This window comes from Phascolarctos cinereus, unplaced genomic scaffold, assembly GCF_003287225.1.
Source record: "Phascolarctos cinereus isolate Bilbo 61053 unplaced genomic scaffold, phaCin_HiC Scaffold_4;HRSCAF=312, whole genome shotgun sequence".
Classification (NCBI taxonomy): Eukaryota; Metazoa; Chordata; class Mammalia; order Diprotodontia; family Phascolarctidae; genus Phascolarctos; species Phascolarctos cinereus.
This window is the reverse complement of record NW_027555847.1, coordinates 141,173,345-141,188,781: the sequence shown is the minus strand read 5'-3', so window position 1 is coordinate 141,188,781 and position 15,437 is coordinate 141,173,345. Positions and strand designations below refer to the sequence as shown.

Genomic DNA, 15,437 nt, shown 5'->3' with positions numbered 1-15,437 from the left:
GCCTGGCAAACAGTAGGTAGTTAATAAATGCTAGTTCCCTACCCCTTATAGCCTAGCTAGTTCATTTAGTTACAGCATGGTGCTGATGATTTATGGATTCAATTCATATAAAGGCAGTCAGTTTTACATGAATAAAAACTGTTTTGGTCGCAAGCTATACCCTTACTCCAGGCACTGTTTTAATAGTCAATTAATCATAATTGTGCAGGGAGGACCAAATACAAACCTAGCATCACAACTGAAATAAGAAACCTGAACTGTGTATAAATGGTGCGTTTGGTAAAACTACAGAAGAATATTGTTTTTTGCACAGCTACTGTGAAGTGAAATGCATCATGGCATTAAAAAAAAGAAAAGCACAAGCCTAAAAAGTCTCCATTTTGCTAGTGTAGAAGTCTTAACATGTGGGAAGATATGACATTACACGTAAACAGCTCACAATGCATGTCCTACTAATGACTGGTTTACATTATCTCTGATAAAAGGTACAGCATTTATTCCAAAACTGCTTGGTCCCTGTTTTAACTGTGACCTCTAAATTAAATTAAATGTCTTTTTTCTCTGCAGGTCTTGGTGAACAGTAAAACCATACCAGATACGTTCAATTCTCCTTTTTTTTTGCTTTGGTTCAAGGGCAAGGAATGAAACAGAGCAGAGAGACTGGGTATTATTTCTCAATAAAACAATGATATACTATGTAACCATTTACAAGTTACTCAATCAATTAAGTCAGGAGTTATAAACATGTCCTTTCCCTAACATAGAAAGTTTCATGGAATGGGATTTTCGCCGAGGTATAAAGGTACAGTATTCATAAATAAATTTATAATCCAGACTGGCTATCAGCTTAGGCTTGACAAGTCACAAGTAGCAGAATCCAGGGCTAGCTTCTGTTTGCAGCAAGTTTAATTTTTTTTCCCCACTGCTTGAGAAGATGAAGAGAACCTCTTGGTTTTCACTTTTTGTCCTACCTGCTCTTATACTGTTCATGGGTTTAATTGTATGTGTTTACACACACACACACACACACACACACACACACACACACTGTGTTTATAAAATCTGACTGTTGACTTATTCTGCAGAGCAATGTTAGAGGACATCTGGGAACACTGACTGAAGACAGAGCCAGAGGAGTCATTGTCTAATACTATTTCCTTAAGTCTATGAGACACTGATTTTTTTTTTAGAGGAAGATATTCAATTATATTAAAGTAATGAAAAACAAGTATGTGGTATTTCAATCCATAACTAACTTTACAGAATACATATATTCCACATATTGATATTTATGAAATTACAGAAATAGAATCTCTTTAGCCTTAGGGAAAAACTAGTGAAATTAATAATAACCATTTAATAAATACACAGAAAATATAGTTTTCCCATAATGCCTATGTTTGATCTATTACCTGTGATTCATCTGTCAGGATTTCTCCTGCCAAGGTATGGGTCCTTTTGGAATATATGCACAGCAGTAAAACACTAGTCAGAACACACACCAAGTAAATCAGGAAAAGAACTAAAAAATCCATCTTGAGTGCTACAACAAAATAAAGACAAGTGTGTCAGTACTTCTTATTGAACTATTTACCAACCTTTTGCATGCTGAGACACAAGCAATTCAAATTATTCCTCATGACTATATTTCTTCAGTTCTTTAGGATGGCTTTGTCTTTTTTTTTGTATTGTTTTTGTGGACACAGTCTTCACATCACTGAGCACCTAAATTCTCCTCCTTCTAGTCACCCCAAAGATACTTTGAAATCTATGTGAGGCATATATAACCTATATCAAATTGCTTACCATCTTGGGGGGGGGAATGGGGGAGGAAGAAAACTTGGAACTCAAAAAATTTTTTAAAATGAATGTACATGTAATGAGGAAAAATAAAATAGTACAAGAAAGAAAGAAAGAAAGAAATTAAGAAAGAAAAAGAAAGAAAGAAAGAAAGAAAGAAAGAAAGAAAGAAAGAAAGAAAGAGAAATATATGTGAGGAAATGCCTTCAACAAGGTTATCACACCATTGGTTGGTAGTCTTCCTTCCCCTCCCGATTTAAAAATAGAACGAAACTTTTAAAGTAAGTAGCTCCTCTACCTTGCTTATTACAAAATATCTTAAACAGAAATAATTAGCAAAAGGTAGAAAGTAATACACACACTATAGGAAGTTCCAAAAGGATATGTAATACTCAAGAGTTATCAGAACAAGAATAACCAGGAGAGAGTGATCTAACTTCAGACCATAAAACTAATCATTTTGAACTATGAACTAATCCTGTAAGATGGTGGTCTCCCATAGCAATTAGCAATTTGAACACAAAGCAACACCATATGACACAACCGAACTGAGGGCTTTGGGAAGAACGCTAAACTGGGACCTGGACCTTTGCCATTCCAGAAACCACCACCATTTCCCAGTGTTAGGGTCTTATTCCTTTTTGCCCATTCTGTGGCTTAGTCAACAAAATTACCGTATTTCGCCACATAATTGTCACAGACTTCATGACAAATTTTTGCCAAAGTGGGGTGTGACCATTATGTGAAGATTTTTTTTAAAAAGTACCACTATTACTTGTCTTTCAGTTTCTGCTAATCTCATACCAACTTTTCACTCACTGAAAACAATCACTTTCAGCTTGAAGCTCACAGAATAGTTTTTATATTTACCCATAATCAGAAAGAAATCTTCACACGTTAATGTATCGCTGGCAGACAAACTGTACAGTTTAGCTAGCTCAGGAAGATACAAGTCTTACCATATCACGACTTTCTCATGGCAGCTTCGCCCGCCTGCCTGCCTGCTCCCCTTGCGCCTACAGCTCTTCATTGGGTTAAGTGACAATACCATCAGTACTGATGGGGTATGGGCCCAAGCTGAGACTTTTGTCCCTCGTCCCCAAAAGAATTTGGGTCCCATTTGTCTACTGGCCCAAGAAAACCCTTAAACTTTCTTTGACTTCACTCTGGTTTCAAATGGTTGCCTGAGGTTATACTCCACTCAACTGGCCCTTCCTTGTCTCTTATTCTTATTCTGAGGGACTGGCTCTCCCAATCTCCCTTTGAAACCCTAATGAAGCTTAATCTTTGATCCCAGTATATTTCCCACCTTTGATCTTATCCAGATCCCATATTACCTCTTTCTTACAGTTCCCTTCATTGTCTATTCCTGGCAACCTCCTAGACACTCCCATTCTCTCTAAACTCCTCCCCCAGTCACCCAGATCCTCTTCCCAGCCCCTCCTCTCAACACCTCAAAATTACTTGGCAGTACATAAGATTCATCCTGGACCCCATTTAAAAGCTGGGATTTCCTCATGCCCGCTTGTCCTTATGGTCGTCACTAATGTTCACATTCCTTAAGAGTCTGGCCTGTATGGCCCATCTCTGATAAAACTTTGTCTTTGGCTGAAAGAAGATTTGGGTCAAATTCATTTGGGCATGACCCGCCGTATCATGATTTTGGAGTCCCAGCACCCCAAGAATATACACCTCACAGTACTGCAGCGCTCTAAACAAAACCACACAAGTCAGCTTTTGCAAATATACTGACAATGTGTTTGCTGAGAATTCTAGGCTTGAGGCTCACAATGCAGGAGACATAAATGCATATCCATATGCCACTGGTGAATACACTGCTGCTCAGTCTACCTTTTAAGGGGCATAATGAACAGAATTATACCATGTGACAACTACAAAATGATAGGTTACAAACCAATTTTTGGACTAAGGAAAAAAAAAAACAACCCAAAACAAACAAACAAAAAACCCCAGGGTGTGGTGATTATGTGATGGCTACATTAACTGGTGAAATAAGGTACTAAGCATGTACTCTACACGTGGCACTGATGGGGTATGGGCCCAAGTTGAGATCTTAGTCCCTTGTCCCAAAGGGAATCTGACTCCCATTTGTCTACAGGTCCCAGCCCCTATCTCCCTTTGAAAGCCTTAGCCCTACCTTTTGATCTTATTCTGATGTGCCTTTGCCCCTTGCCCTAAAAAGAATTTGGCTCCCATTTGTCTACAAATCCCAGAAAACCCTTAAACTTTTAGGTTCCTTATTGGCTCACCTTATATCCCTTTGAAAGCCCTAGCTCTACCTTTTGATCTCATGCCTTTCAAACTTCTTCCTTCCAGTTTCTTCATTATCTATTCCCATTGTCTATTCAATCTCTTAGACCCTCCAATCAGACCTCTCACCTAGACTGTTTCCCCAGCATCCTTCCCTACCCACCCAAAGTTACTTTAAGTGTATATAAGATCCACCCTGGCCCCTATTCTAACACTGAGAATCTCTCATGCCCCAAAGGCTGAGCTTTTCCTGGCCTATATGATTTATTGCTAATACACTTTTTCTCTGGCTGGAAGAATTGAGTTGAATTCAGTCAGACAGGGCCCGCGTCGCCATCTTGGGGTTCCAGCACCCCCAAACCTCTAGACCTCTTCATTCTGATCTCTTTTGTGTTTTTTTAATGTTTCAATGACATTCTTTTTCTTTTACATTGCTACTGCTAATAATTCCCATCCCCAACTAAAAACAGAGGGAGGGGGAAAAAAAGGTCAGTAACAAATTAAGCATAATTAAAAACAAATCTACACAGTGCACATGTCCAAGAATATATCTCTTTTCAGAGCCCGAGTCCCTTGCCTCTCTGTCAGGGAGGGGGCAACCTGCTTCATCACGGGTCCCCTGGAGACACAGTTGATAACTGCTTTTAAAAGCCTTCTTTACAATGTTATTATAGTATAAATTGTTCTTCTAATCATACTCTTTTCTCTGAATAAATTCATACTTTAATATTTTCTACATTTATCTTTTATCATTTCTTATGCTACTATAGCCCATTGTATTTATATGCCACAATTATTCAGCCATTCTTCAACTGAGGGGAACCCTCCCCCTTAGATTCCAGTTCTTTCCTTCTTTTTCTCTTTTAATACCCCCCCCCCAGCAACCCCTACTAGTTTTCCTGTGCCGCTAGATGTATTTCTACACCAAAATAGATGTGTATTCAACCCTCCTCTATCTATTTCAGACAAAAGATTCACCGCCTGGTCCCACCACCCCTTTCCACAGGTTTATATACTCTTCTCACAGATGCCAGTTATAAGAAATAACAAGTTCCACCCCATTCTTCCTTTTTTCTACATTAATGTATTCCTTTTACCCTCCCTTTTTTCCTCTCTTAAAACATGCAGAACAGAATCCCTGACCCACCCTGCCTCCCAGGTCCCCGTTTTTTCTTATTTAACTCATCAGAGCTTGGTCAGACACCAAGGTCATCCACTGCATCCTAGGTCATCACCAGTAGTCTTGACTTTTGTCTTGCCACTGGACTTCGATGACTCTGGAAGAGACCGAGGCTAACAATTTTGTGCAACTCTGCCTCACTTAAATCCAATTCATTTGCAAGTCAAGACATCACTCCTTGTTATCACTGGTCCTCTTCAAAGGAAGGATCCCCCAGTACCCTTCAGAGATATTATGGTTCTAAAGACACTTGTAGAAATTCTTCTCTCTCTGCATGAATGCTAATGTCATCAAACAGAACCTTCCAGTAGTTCAAATTGCCTTTTTAGGTTTCTCTTAACTCTTATGTTGTAATTCAAAGTTCCTACTCAGCTGTTCTTTTCACCAGAAAAGCCTGAAAAGTTATTCCATTAAAGATCCATTCTGCCCCCCCCACCCCCATCCTTAGCTTTGCAGACGCATTATGCTTGACTGTAAGTCTTTATATTTTGCCTTCTGGAATACTGTATTTCCAAATGTCCTTTTCTTGAGTAAAAGGCAACAGGTCTTATTGAATGAGACGACTGGTACTTGAACTGCTTCTTTCTAGATGATGTGGTCTAGAGGTTTAGGGGTGCTGGGACCCCGAGATCAAGACATGAGGGCCCTGCCTAAATGAATTCAACCCAAATCTTCTTTCATCCAGAGAAAATAGCTTATTAGAGATGAATCATACAGGCCAGGTGACGCCCATAAAGATGAGCTGGCATGAGAAAGTCTCAGCATTTAAATGGGGGCCAGGGTGGATCTTATATACACTCAAGTAATTTTGGGTGACCAGAGGAGGGGCTGGAAAGAGGGTCTGGGTGACTTAGGAAGAATTCTGATTGGAATGTCTAAGACTGAATAGACAGTGGGGATAGATAGATGGAATAGATAATGAAGGGAACTGGAAGGTAGAGGATCAAAGGTGGGACTAGGGCTTTCAAAGGAAGATAAGGAGAGTCCATAAGGAAAAGCCAGAGTGGAATATAGCCTCAGGTAACCATCTGAGACCAGAGTGAAGTCAAAAAGTTTAAGGGTTTTCTGGGGCCTATAGACAAATGGGAGCCAAATTCTTTTTTGGGCTAGGGGCTAAGGTCTCGGCTTGGGCCCATACCCCATCATAGATGCCTTTATTTTTTTGAATGTAGGGGCTCTGGATTTTTGCTATGTTCCCAGGACTTTTCCTTGTGGGGTTTCTTTCAGGAGGTGATTGGTGGATCTTTTCTATCTTCATTTTGCCCTCAGAATTGAGCAGCTTTAATTTACGATTTCTTGAAATAAAATGTCCAGGCTTTTAAAAAAAAATCATGGTTTTCAGGGAATCCAATGATTCTTCTGTTTTTTCCAAATTTTTTATTTTGTCTTATTTTTTTTTCCTGTTCCACAGAGTCAATAATTTCTGTTCAGTCTAGTCCAGTGTTTAAAGAGTCCATTATTGGGGCAGCTAGGTGGCGCAGTGGACAGAGCACCAGCCCTGGATTCAGGAGGACCTGAGTTCAAATCCAGCCTCAGACACATAACACTTACTAGCTGTGTGACCCTGGGCAAGTCACTTAACCCCATTACATAGCCAAAAAAAAACAAAACACAAAGCGAACATAAAGAGTTCATTATTTGGGTAAATTTTACCATGTTTTATTCTAAACCATATATTCTCCTCCTAATTCTTTCCTCCAAAACTTTTTTTTAAAAAATCTCTTGCCTCATTTATTCTAGGTATTTATGCAGTCCATGTAGAAAATCTATTTTTTCTTTGACTCTCTTTGTCTTTATTGGGTTACTCTCTATTTGGATGTTTGGCCAATTTTGGATACGCTGTGTGTGTGTGTGTGTGTGTGTGTGTGTGTGTGTGTGTATGTGTGTGCGCGCGCATGTGCGTGTGTGTGTATAAAAACACTATATATATATATATATATATATATATAAAAATAAATAAAAAACTCTGTGTGTGTGTATATATATTTAGAGAGAGAGATTTTATAGCAGTAAGAGCTTTTTCCAGTTTACTTATGTCTCTAGCCTTAGTTCCTGAACTAGGGCATTATGCCAGGCCAAATTTCTGGGGTGACTGGCTCTGCCTGGTCTTGCCCTTGGTCATCCTAAGTTTGGTGCCCTTTGGACTATTGAGGTAGAGAATGCTGGGTCTTCAAAGCTCTTTGTAGCATCTCAAGACAGTGCTGGAAACCTTGGAATCGTGGGATGTCCCAGTCTGAGGGCAACTATGTGTGCACTAGTGATTGCTACTCTTTGTGACTTCTGAGGTCTACCACTGTAGGTTTCTGATTACCCAAGAGCTTTCTTGTGAGAGCTCTTCACCACTACTGCTTCTGAATACACAGCAATTCAGGTTACATGTTTCTCTGGTCTTAATGGCTTGTCTGACTGAGTTTTTGGTGCTAATCTTCCTGCTTCCACTCAGGCAGCCATCTTAGCCAGAAATAGTGTCTACCTAGATTTTAGTAAAGCATTTGATAAAAGTCTCATGTCATTTTTGTGGAAAAGATGGAGAGATGTACACCAGCCAATATAATTAGTTGGATTCCAAATTGGTTGAATGTCAAGGCTCAAAAAGCAGTCATTAATGGACAAGTGTCTCCTCTTGAGTTCTCTAGTGGAATGCCCCAGGAACCTGTGGTTAGCCAGGTGCTATTTAACATTTTTATTAATGACTTAAAGGTACAGATAGAATGTTTACTGAATTTAGAGATAATTTCCTTAGTTATTAGAGCTCTTTTTTTGCTTTTTGATAAAGCAATTAGGGTTAAGTGACTTGCCCAGGGTCACACAGCTGGTAAATGTCAAGTGTCTGAGGCCGGTTTTGAACTCAGGTGCTCCTGACTCCAAAGCCAGAGCTCTATTCACTGTGCCACCTACCTGCCCCTAGAGCTCTTATTTCAAATAACTTTATGTTTATTTTGTATGTATTACATTTATTTATCTGTTGATATGTTGTATCCCTTCAGTAGAAGGTAAGCTCCTTGAGGACAGCCATTGCCTCACTTTTCTATTTGTACCTCCAGGGTCTAGCACAGTAACTGGCACATAAAAGACGTTTAATTCATGATGCTGATTAGGGATATATAATACATTGGATGACAAAAGTAAATATTCAAAAAAAATCCCAACAGGTTAGAACATTAGGTCAAATCTGGTATGATGAAAATGAATAAGGATAATAAAATCCTATACTTAGAATTAAAAAAAAATCAACTTAACAAGTCTGAAATGTAGGATGCATGATTAGAGAGGAAAAAGAACTGGAGGTGACTAGTGTTACATGGCAACTTGCAAAAGTATAATCAAAATGTGTTCTTCAATTGTAGCTGTAATTATTTTTTAAGCTACACAATTCAGAAGTTGGAAATGGATATTAGGCAAAACTGGCATAAAATAAAATAAAATAAGGAAGCTCATTAGGTAGACTCAGGATTGGTAGAAATGATTAGATGATTCAGATAACTTCACTTAAAGAAAGTTGTGGGAAGTGGGAAAAATTACAAGATCATTAAAAATGTCAATCAACCAGTAAGCATTTATTAAGCACTTACTATGTGTCAGATACAGCCAAACTTTGCACTAAGGCCCTCTGACTCCAGATCCAGTGCTTTCCACTGCATCATGCTTGTCTCTCATATGTTCAGGTGCATGGTTCAACACAGAATCTAAGATTTGGAAGGGACCGTGGAAGGCATATAACACAACTCATAATAAGAATCTCCTGCACAATAATCTCTGTAACTGAATGAATAAGGCAGATATTTTGTTTGTTTTTTTCCATCATATCACACAGATTTGTGCTGATCCACATTCTCTGTGACAAATTGAGTCACATTTTCAAGGCACCTGGATGAGGCTCTAAATTTTACTGTATGCTGGCTGGAAAGTAGATCAAAAGTAGCAGGTCAAGATGGGGATATAACCCGTGAAACTAAATGAGTTACATTTTGGTGATTAAAACTGATCATTTTCAATGCTGTGTCCCAAGTTTCCGTCATAAGAAGGAAAGAAGAAAAATGTAGAGCTCAGATTGGATATGGCTAGGGAGCTAAGATTTATTTTGCTTTGTGGATGAAAGTATCCTACCCTTTAGTTGGGGTTTGAAATACAGGAATGGTATAGCATATGATGTAAGGAAGACAGGTAGACTATTTCATATGTGAGAGACAACATGGGCAAAGTATAGCCTCATAAGCAGGCTAGCCTTAACAGAAAACAGCAAGCAAGAAGGTAGGAGACTGGAAGCCAAATGTTAAGAGGCTAATAAAGCAGTCATCCCTCACCATTTCAGGATTTCACATTTGTAGTTTTGGTTATTCACGGGCTGGTCACTGATAATTAAATGGGAATTTTTGGACATTTGCAGGCACACTGCAGAAAACTGCAGACGATGCACACATATGAAGAAAACTTTAGAAAGTCATAAATGCATAAATACTATAAATTATTAATCTATTTTATCATTTGCTACCAAAAGTATATACACACAAATTTATTAAAAACAGTTAAATTTTGTTTAAAGTTTCAGTATGCTAAAGAACTACAGGCTACACACTCTTTTTGGAAGCATCTCCTCTTTCTCTCTCAGCCATCCAGACTCAGTCACGTGATTTTCTCCAGCAATGACAGTTGTGCTTGTGCTTTTCATAGAAGGAAAATGCATGAAGCAGTTATTGCAGCGAACTGTTGCTGTGAAGACTGCACAGTGTGCAACATACTAATCTCTTGTGTGTAGAAAACTGCAACCTTTTTTAAGGGTACAATGTGTTATTTTATTTTTGTGGTAATATGATCAGAATTATTAAAAATAAAGGTTTGGGGTGGGGCCTAGGGTTATAGTTTTTTATATTTGCTGGAATCTTGTGCCTCTAACCTTTCCAAATGTCAAGGGACGACTGTAATCTGTAGTGATAAGGCTCTGGGCTAGCAGTACAAACTGGAAAAAATATTAAGGACAAGTAAACAGAACACGGTAAGCATATATGATATATCAGAGAGCAAAAGAGTCAAAGAAGGAGCTTTGCACTGGTCAGATCACAAATGCAACATCATCTAGTTCTGGGTGCCACATTTTGGGAAGGGCACCAGAGAGCATTCAAAGAAAAATAACCAAAATAGTAAGATACTTAGAGACCATGCTATATAAGCCTTGTGACTAAGACCTCTTTTCCCAATTTTCTGTCTTTTACTACTCATAGTTCAGTTAAATCTATTTCAGGCAATTGCCTACTATGCATGCAGCAATATGCTAGGCATCTGAAATACAAAGAATTATAAAATATTGGCTTCCCACCCAGGAGAGACTACTTAAAGAGCTGTGGAAATGGAAAACATATAAAAATATAAATAATACAAGGACAAGTATGCGTAATGTCTAAAAACAACTTCATTGATTTTATTGTTATTTCCCTACTTTTTCCTCTATTTTCTAATACGTTTCTGTATGTTAGTCTGGGGACCTAAACACTATTTATAAGGTTTCAATTAAAACAATTCTAACGCAATCCAGTTACATATAAAGCCATTATATATCGGAAGTTTCCTCTATTACCTAATATGTGGTATTTCTAAGGATTTACTGATTTGTTCCTTATACATTATTCTTTAAAAGAAACTCTTCATTCCATTATAAGAATAAAAGGTAGAAAATAGGTATAGGCTGTGTTTTAACATTTATGATTTCTGTACAGCAGAGTTATCATTCAATATTTATAAATAATTTGTCTAAAAAGAAAGAGCTTTTTACTTTCACAGGTACTCTATCATAACCATATTCAACTGTAGTTTTCAAAGTAACCTTTTCAGTTTTTAAGTCACATTAACACCATATTCCAAAGACAACAGAGAAAAGCACCAGGAAAAAAATCTGGTCCTACCACTGTCTAAACTGCGATATTCTATACTTAATTTTCTGGGCTTGATACAAACTTGCTGTTTTACACCAATCAGGATAAAAATATGGAATCTGGTTTGAGATGCTGAAATATTGATGCATATAGCAAGACACTGTTTGCAAGAATTTCTGTCCTGGGCTCTCTTCTCTTTTCCCTCTATATTTCACTCAGTGATCTTATTAGCTCCCAAGGACGAAATTACCATCTTTATGCTGATGATTCTCAAATCTCTTATTCTGCCCCAACCTCTCTGCTGATCTCCAGTTTTGAATTACAACTGCCTTTCAGACATCTTGAACTGGATGTCCTGTAGACATCTTATACTCAACAAGTCCAGAACAGAATTCATTATCCTTCATCCTAAACCCTCCATCCCCACACTCCTACCTCCCATATTACTGTAGAGAGCAACACTACTCTCCCAGTTCCTCAGGCTCATAACCTAGGAGTCATCCTGGACTCTTAACTACCTCTCACTCTCCCATAACCAATCTGTTGCCAAGGCCTGTTGATTTCACTTTGCAACATCCCTCGAATTCTCCCCCTTCTGACACTGCCCAACACTCTAGTTAAGACCCTCATTGCCTCACTCCTAGATTATTACAACAGACCGCTGGTGGGCCTCAACTTTCTTCCCACTCCAATCCATCTTCCATTTAGTCACTTAAGTGATTTTCCTAAAGCACAGATTCAATCTTGTCCCACCCCTACTCAATAAACTCTAATGGCTCCCTGTCACCTCCAAGATCAAATACAAAATACTCTATCATTTAAAGACAATCACAACCTAGCCCCTTCCTATCTTTCCTGTCTTCTTATGCCTTCTCCCATCAAGTACATTCTGATCCACTAGACTCAATCTCTGCAGCGTGGGAATTTTCTCTAACTATTCCCCATGCTCAGAATACTCTCCCTCAACTCTACCTACTGACTTCCCTAGCTTCCTTTAAATCCCTTTAAAATTCCATCTTTTACACAAAGCTTTTCCCAAACCCTCTTAATTCTAGTGCCTAACCTTTATTAATTATTTCCTATTTATTCTGTATATAATTTGCTTTCTCTATATTTAGTTGCATGTTGTCTTCTCCCTTAGATCGTAAATTCCTTGAAAGTGGAGACTGTCTTTTGCCTCTTTTTGTATCCCGAGCTTAGCTTATTCCCTTATCACCTGGAACATATCAGGCAGTTAATAAATGCTTCTTGATTGACACTTGGTTCTTTATTTTTGAGAGTCAATGTGGCAGATAGGATAGAATGGTGGCCTGGGAGTCAGGACAAGGTCAAGTTCTACTTCTGATAAACACTGGCTGTGTAACCATAGGCTAGCCACTTAACCTCTTGGTGCCCTAGATAATTCTCTCAAACTAAGATGCAAAGATGCCAGCCTGTATAGGTTAAAAGGTTTTTTCCCCTTCTAGGAGTTCTTGACACCAATGACATCAAAGGTCCTATTCCCATTTTTTTCCACTCCTGGGCCACTTTTTTTTGGGGGGGGGGGAGATGCTGAGTTTTACAGGCTCAAGGGCTTAAAATTATGACTTTCTAATGTGATTCTTTCCACTACACTACTATTCCACAAAAAATGCATATAGCACTTTCAGGTTTACCAAACACTTTAAAATGCATCTTCTCATTTAATCCTCCCAACAGCCCTACTAAATAGGTAAGCAGGTATTTCATATATTCAATTTTATAAATCATGGAACTGAGGCTCAGGAAATTCAAATGCCTTCCTGCAAGGCTCAATCAACAACTTCAGCAAGGCCTCCTTTACCCGTATCTGCAAAAAACCAAACCACACCACCACTACCAGCTCCCCTGGGTACGTAAGTAGCATTTAGAGGTGCATTTGCTTTCCAAGGCCTTTTGCAAAGCAAAACTCACATGAGTAATTGATTTTTATCTGGGAAAGCAGCTCACTCAAGGAAAACATGAGGACTGTGCTGAAATGGGCCAAGTAAATGCATTTCAAACGGTCTCTAATAACATTCAGCAAATACTTGTTTTCAATTAACAGAGTACAGAAAAGGCACCACTGGTATTCTCATGTCATTTCTGACTTGCTCTCTAAGGTTCTTCTTTAGCCTCAAGAGCCCCAAACCTACAAAGGCTGCTTTTGGATAGTTCAATTTGAAAGTTCATAGAAAAAGGAAAGAGAACGAGTCTTGGGAACCATTAAGAAAACAAGAATAGTAATGCTTTTCATAGGGGGTGTCTCAGGTGTCATTTCTAGGCCCTCAAGGATATAAAATCAGACTACCTTATGGGAGTTAGGAGGGCCCTGTCAGTATAGGCCTTCCTAAGAGCAGGATGGGATAGCTAAATTTCTTCTTTGGGGAGAATTAGGGCCACTTAGCCTGGAGAGGCTTCCTTCTACAATTCTGGCTCAAACTCGTGTATGTTTTTACCTGGATTACTGAAATAGCCTCCGAACTCTAATTCTAATACACTCTATGCCCTCTCCACACCGATACCTGTGTAAAAGCTTTTCTTCAACAAATCCATACCGTCCACATACTGTCCTGGTATAGTCACCCTCTAGCCAAAGGCTTCTGAGGCTTTCCACCGCTTACAAAAGAAACTCAACAGCCTAACTCTAACTTAAGTTTCTGGCCTTCTCTCATACTCTTTTCCCTTTAATTATGTCCCAGCCAAATAAGCCTACTCTCATCCCACTGCTTCCACGTTTTCTGCTGTTAAAAGTTTTTTTGTCAAGAGAATTTCTATTCTGAGCTTAAATACCAAATAAGAATTTCTATTCTGAGCTTAAATAACAAATAAAAAGCATTTCTGTATACACAGTATAAACAGAAAGAACTGCATATGAAACTGCAGATCGCTTTTATGTACAAAGCCTGCTTTTTTTTTAATTAAAAAAGAACTTTCTTCAACAATCAAGCATTTATTTTCTCTCCCACCCAACTCCTCCACCTACCCCACGGAAAAAAGAAAAAGAAAAACAAAACCCTAATAACAAATTATGTAAACAACATAGTGAAACAAAACAAATCTCCACGTTGGCCAAGTCCAAAGACGCGTCTCGTTCCGCTCATTAGTCCATCACCTCTCTGTCTGGAAGTAGACATCTGCTTTTACTTTTAAATACATTTCAACCCGTAGCTTTCAAAGCTGTCCTGTGCTTCTGCCTGAGCCTGCTCCCATCCTGGTCCCCTTGCTGCAGCAGCCCCCGAGGCCTAGCATGGGCAGCAATCTCTTCCCCCCAGGCTCCTCTCCCCAAGGTCTAAGCCCCTGCCTCGGGGGGTTAGCTCGTGCGTGTGCCACCTCCCCCAGGCAGCTGCAGCCTCGACCCTCGTCTGGCCCCCTTTCTGCTCGGCCTCTCTCCTTCCCTCCCTGGCTAGTCCCTCGCCTCGGAAGGAAGACTCGAAGGCCTGGGCCGTCTGTCTCTGTCTCCGACTCCCTCTCGCCATCCCCGGGCCCTGGCTAGCACGCACAGTACCTGGTTCGGAGGAAGCGCTTGAGAAAAAGTTTGAGGAACTGAATTACGTCAGAAAATAAGCGGAGCTTTCAGTCACGGCTCCGTCAGGGTCTAGGGGGAGGCCTGGAGTGGGGCAAACGAGGACGGTTACGGGGCCGACGCGCCGGGTGACTCTGAGGTACCCCGGGCCAACCTTCATTACTCCAGCGACCTCGGCAGACATGAAGAGCGCGGGGGGCGGGGCGGGAGGGAAACGTTCCGTCATGGATCATGCGCTAACAGCTCGCCGACCAATACGCGGCTAGTCTGGGGCTCCCGCGCGAGCTAGGAATCGACTGGAGAAGATCTAACGAAGCGCGTGACCTCGGTTCTCACACTGCACATGCGTGGCCAGGTTGGCGTCTTCTTCCTTGAGAGCTCCGGATTATAGCGGGGAAGGAAGGGTAGATATGGAGCATGCCCGCGCAGAAGAGACGGACGCAGGGCGCAAGCCAGCAGAGGAGGGAAACGGATAGGGACGGGTCTTAGCTGGATCTTCATAGGTACTTCCGGGTCGAACTGGCGTACTCCAACTGAAAAAAACCAGGCCACCATTTCAGGTGAAGCCAATCGATGATCGAAAGGCTCCATTGTTGAGAATCATGAGCCTGTTTAAGAGATCGCCGATTTCAGTGCTTGGGGATCGACCCGATTTCCGCCTCAGCATCTCACGAGTCTTTCTTAAGGAAATCTGGAAGACGTAGTTTTATTGAGCCTCAGTTTCCTTATCTAAAAAATGGAGATCCTAATGCATACACGACCTACAACACTTTGTAAAGTCTAAAGACCTACAGAA

General features: G+C 40.0%; 1 protein-coding gene across 1 annotated transcript in view; it reads right to left on the bottom strand.

Moving 5' to 3' along the window:
• ZDHHC4 (zDHHC palmitoyltransferase 4) overlaps positions 1-15,150 on the bottom strand; it is a 42,048-nt gene extending 26,898 nt beyond the window's left edge. Inside the window, exons 1-2 of the mRNA XM_020995450.2 lie at positions 14,624-15,150; positions 1,413-1,543 (exon numbers count right to left, since the gene is read on the bottom strand). Of these exons, the coding sequence (XP_020851109.1) occupies positions 1,413-1,535 (123 nt within the window). The 5' untranslated portion in view covers positions 1,536-1,543; positions 14,624-15,150. The remainder of the gene's footprint in view (positions 1-1,412; positions 1,544-14,623) is intronic.
• Positions 15,151-15,437: the final 287 nt, after the last annotated feature.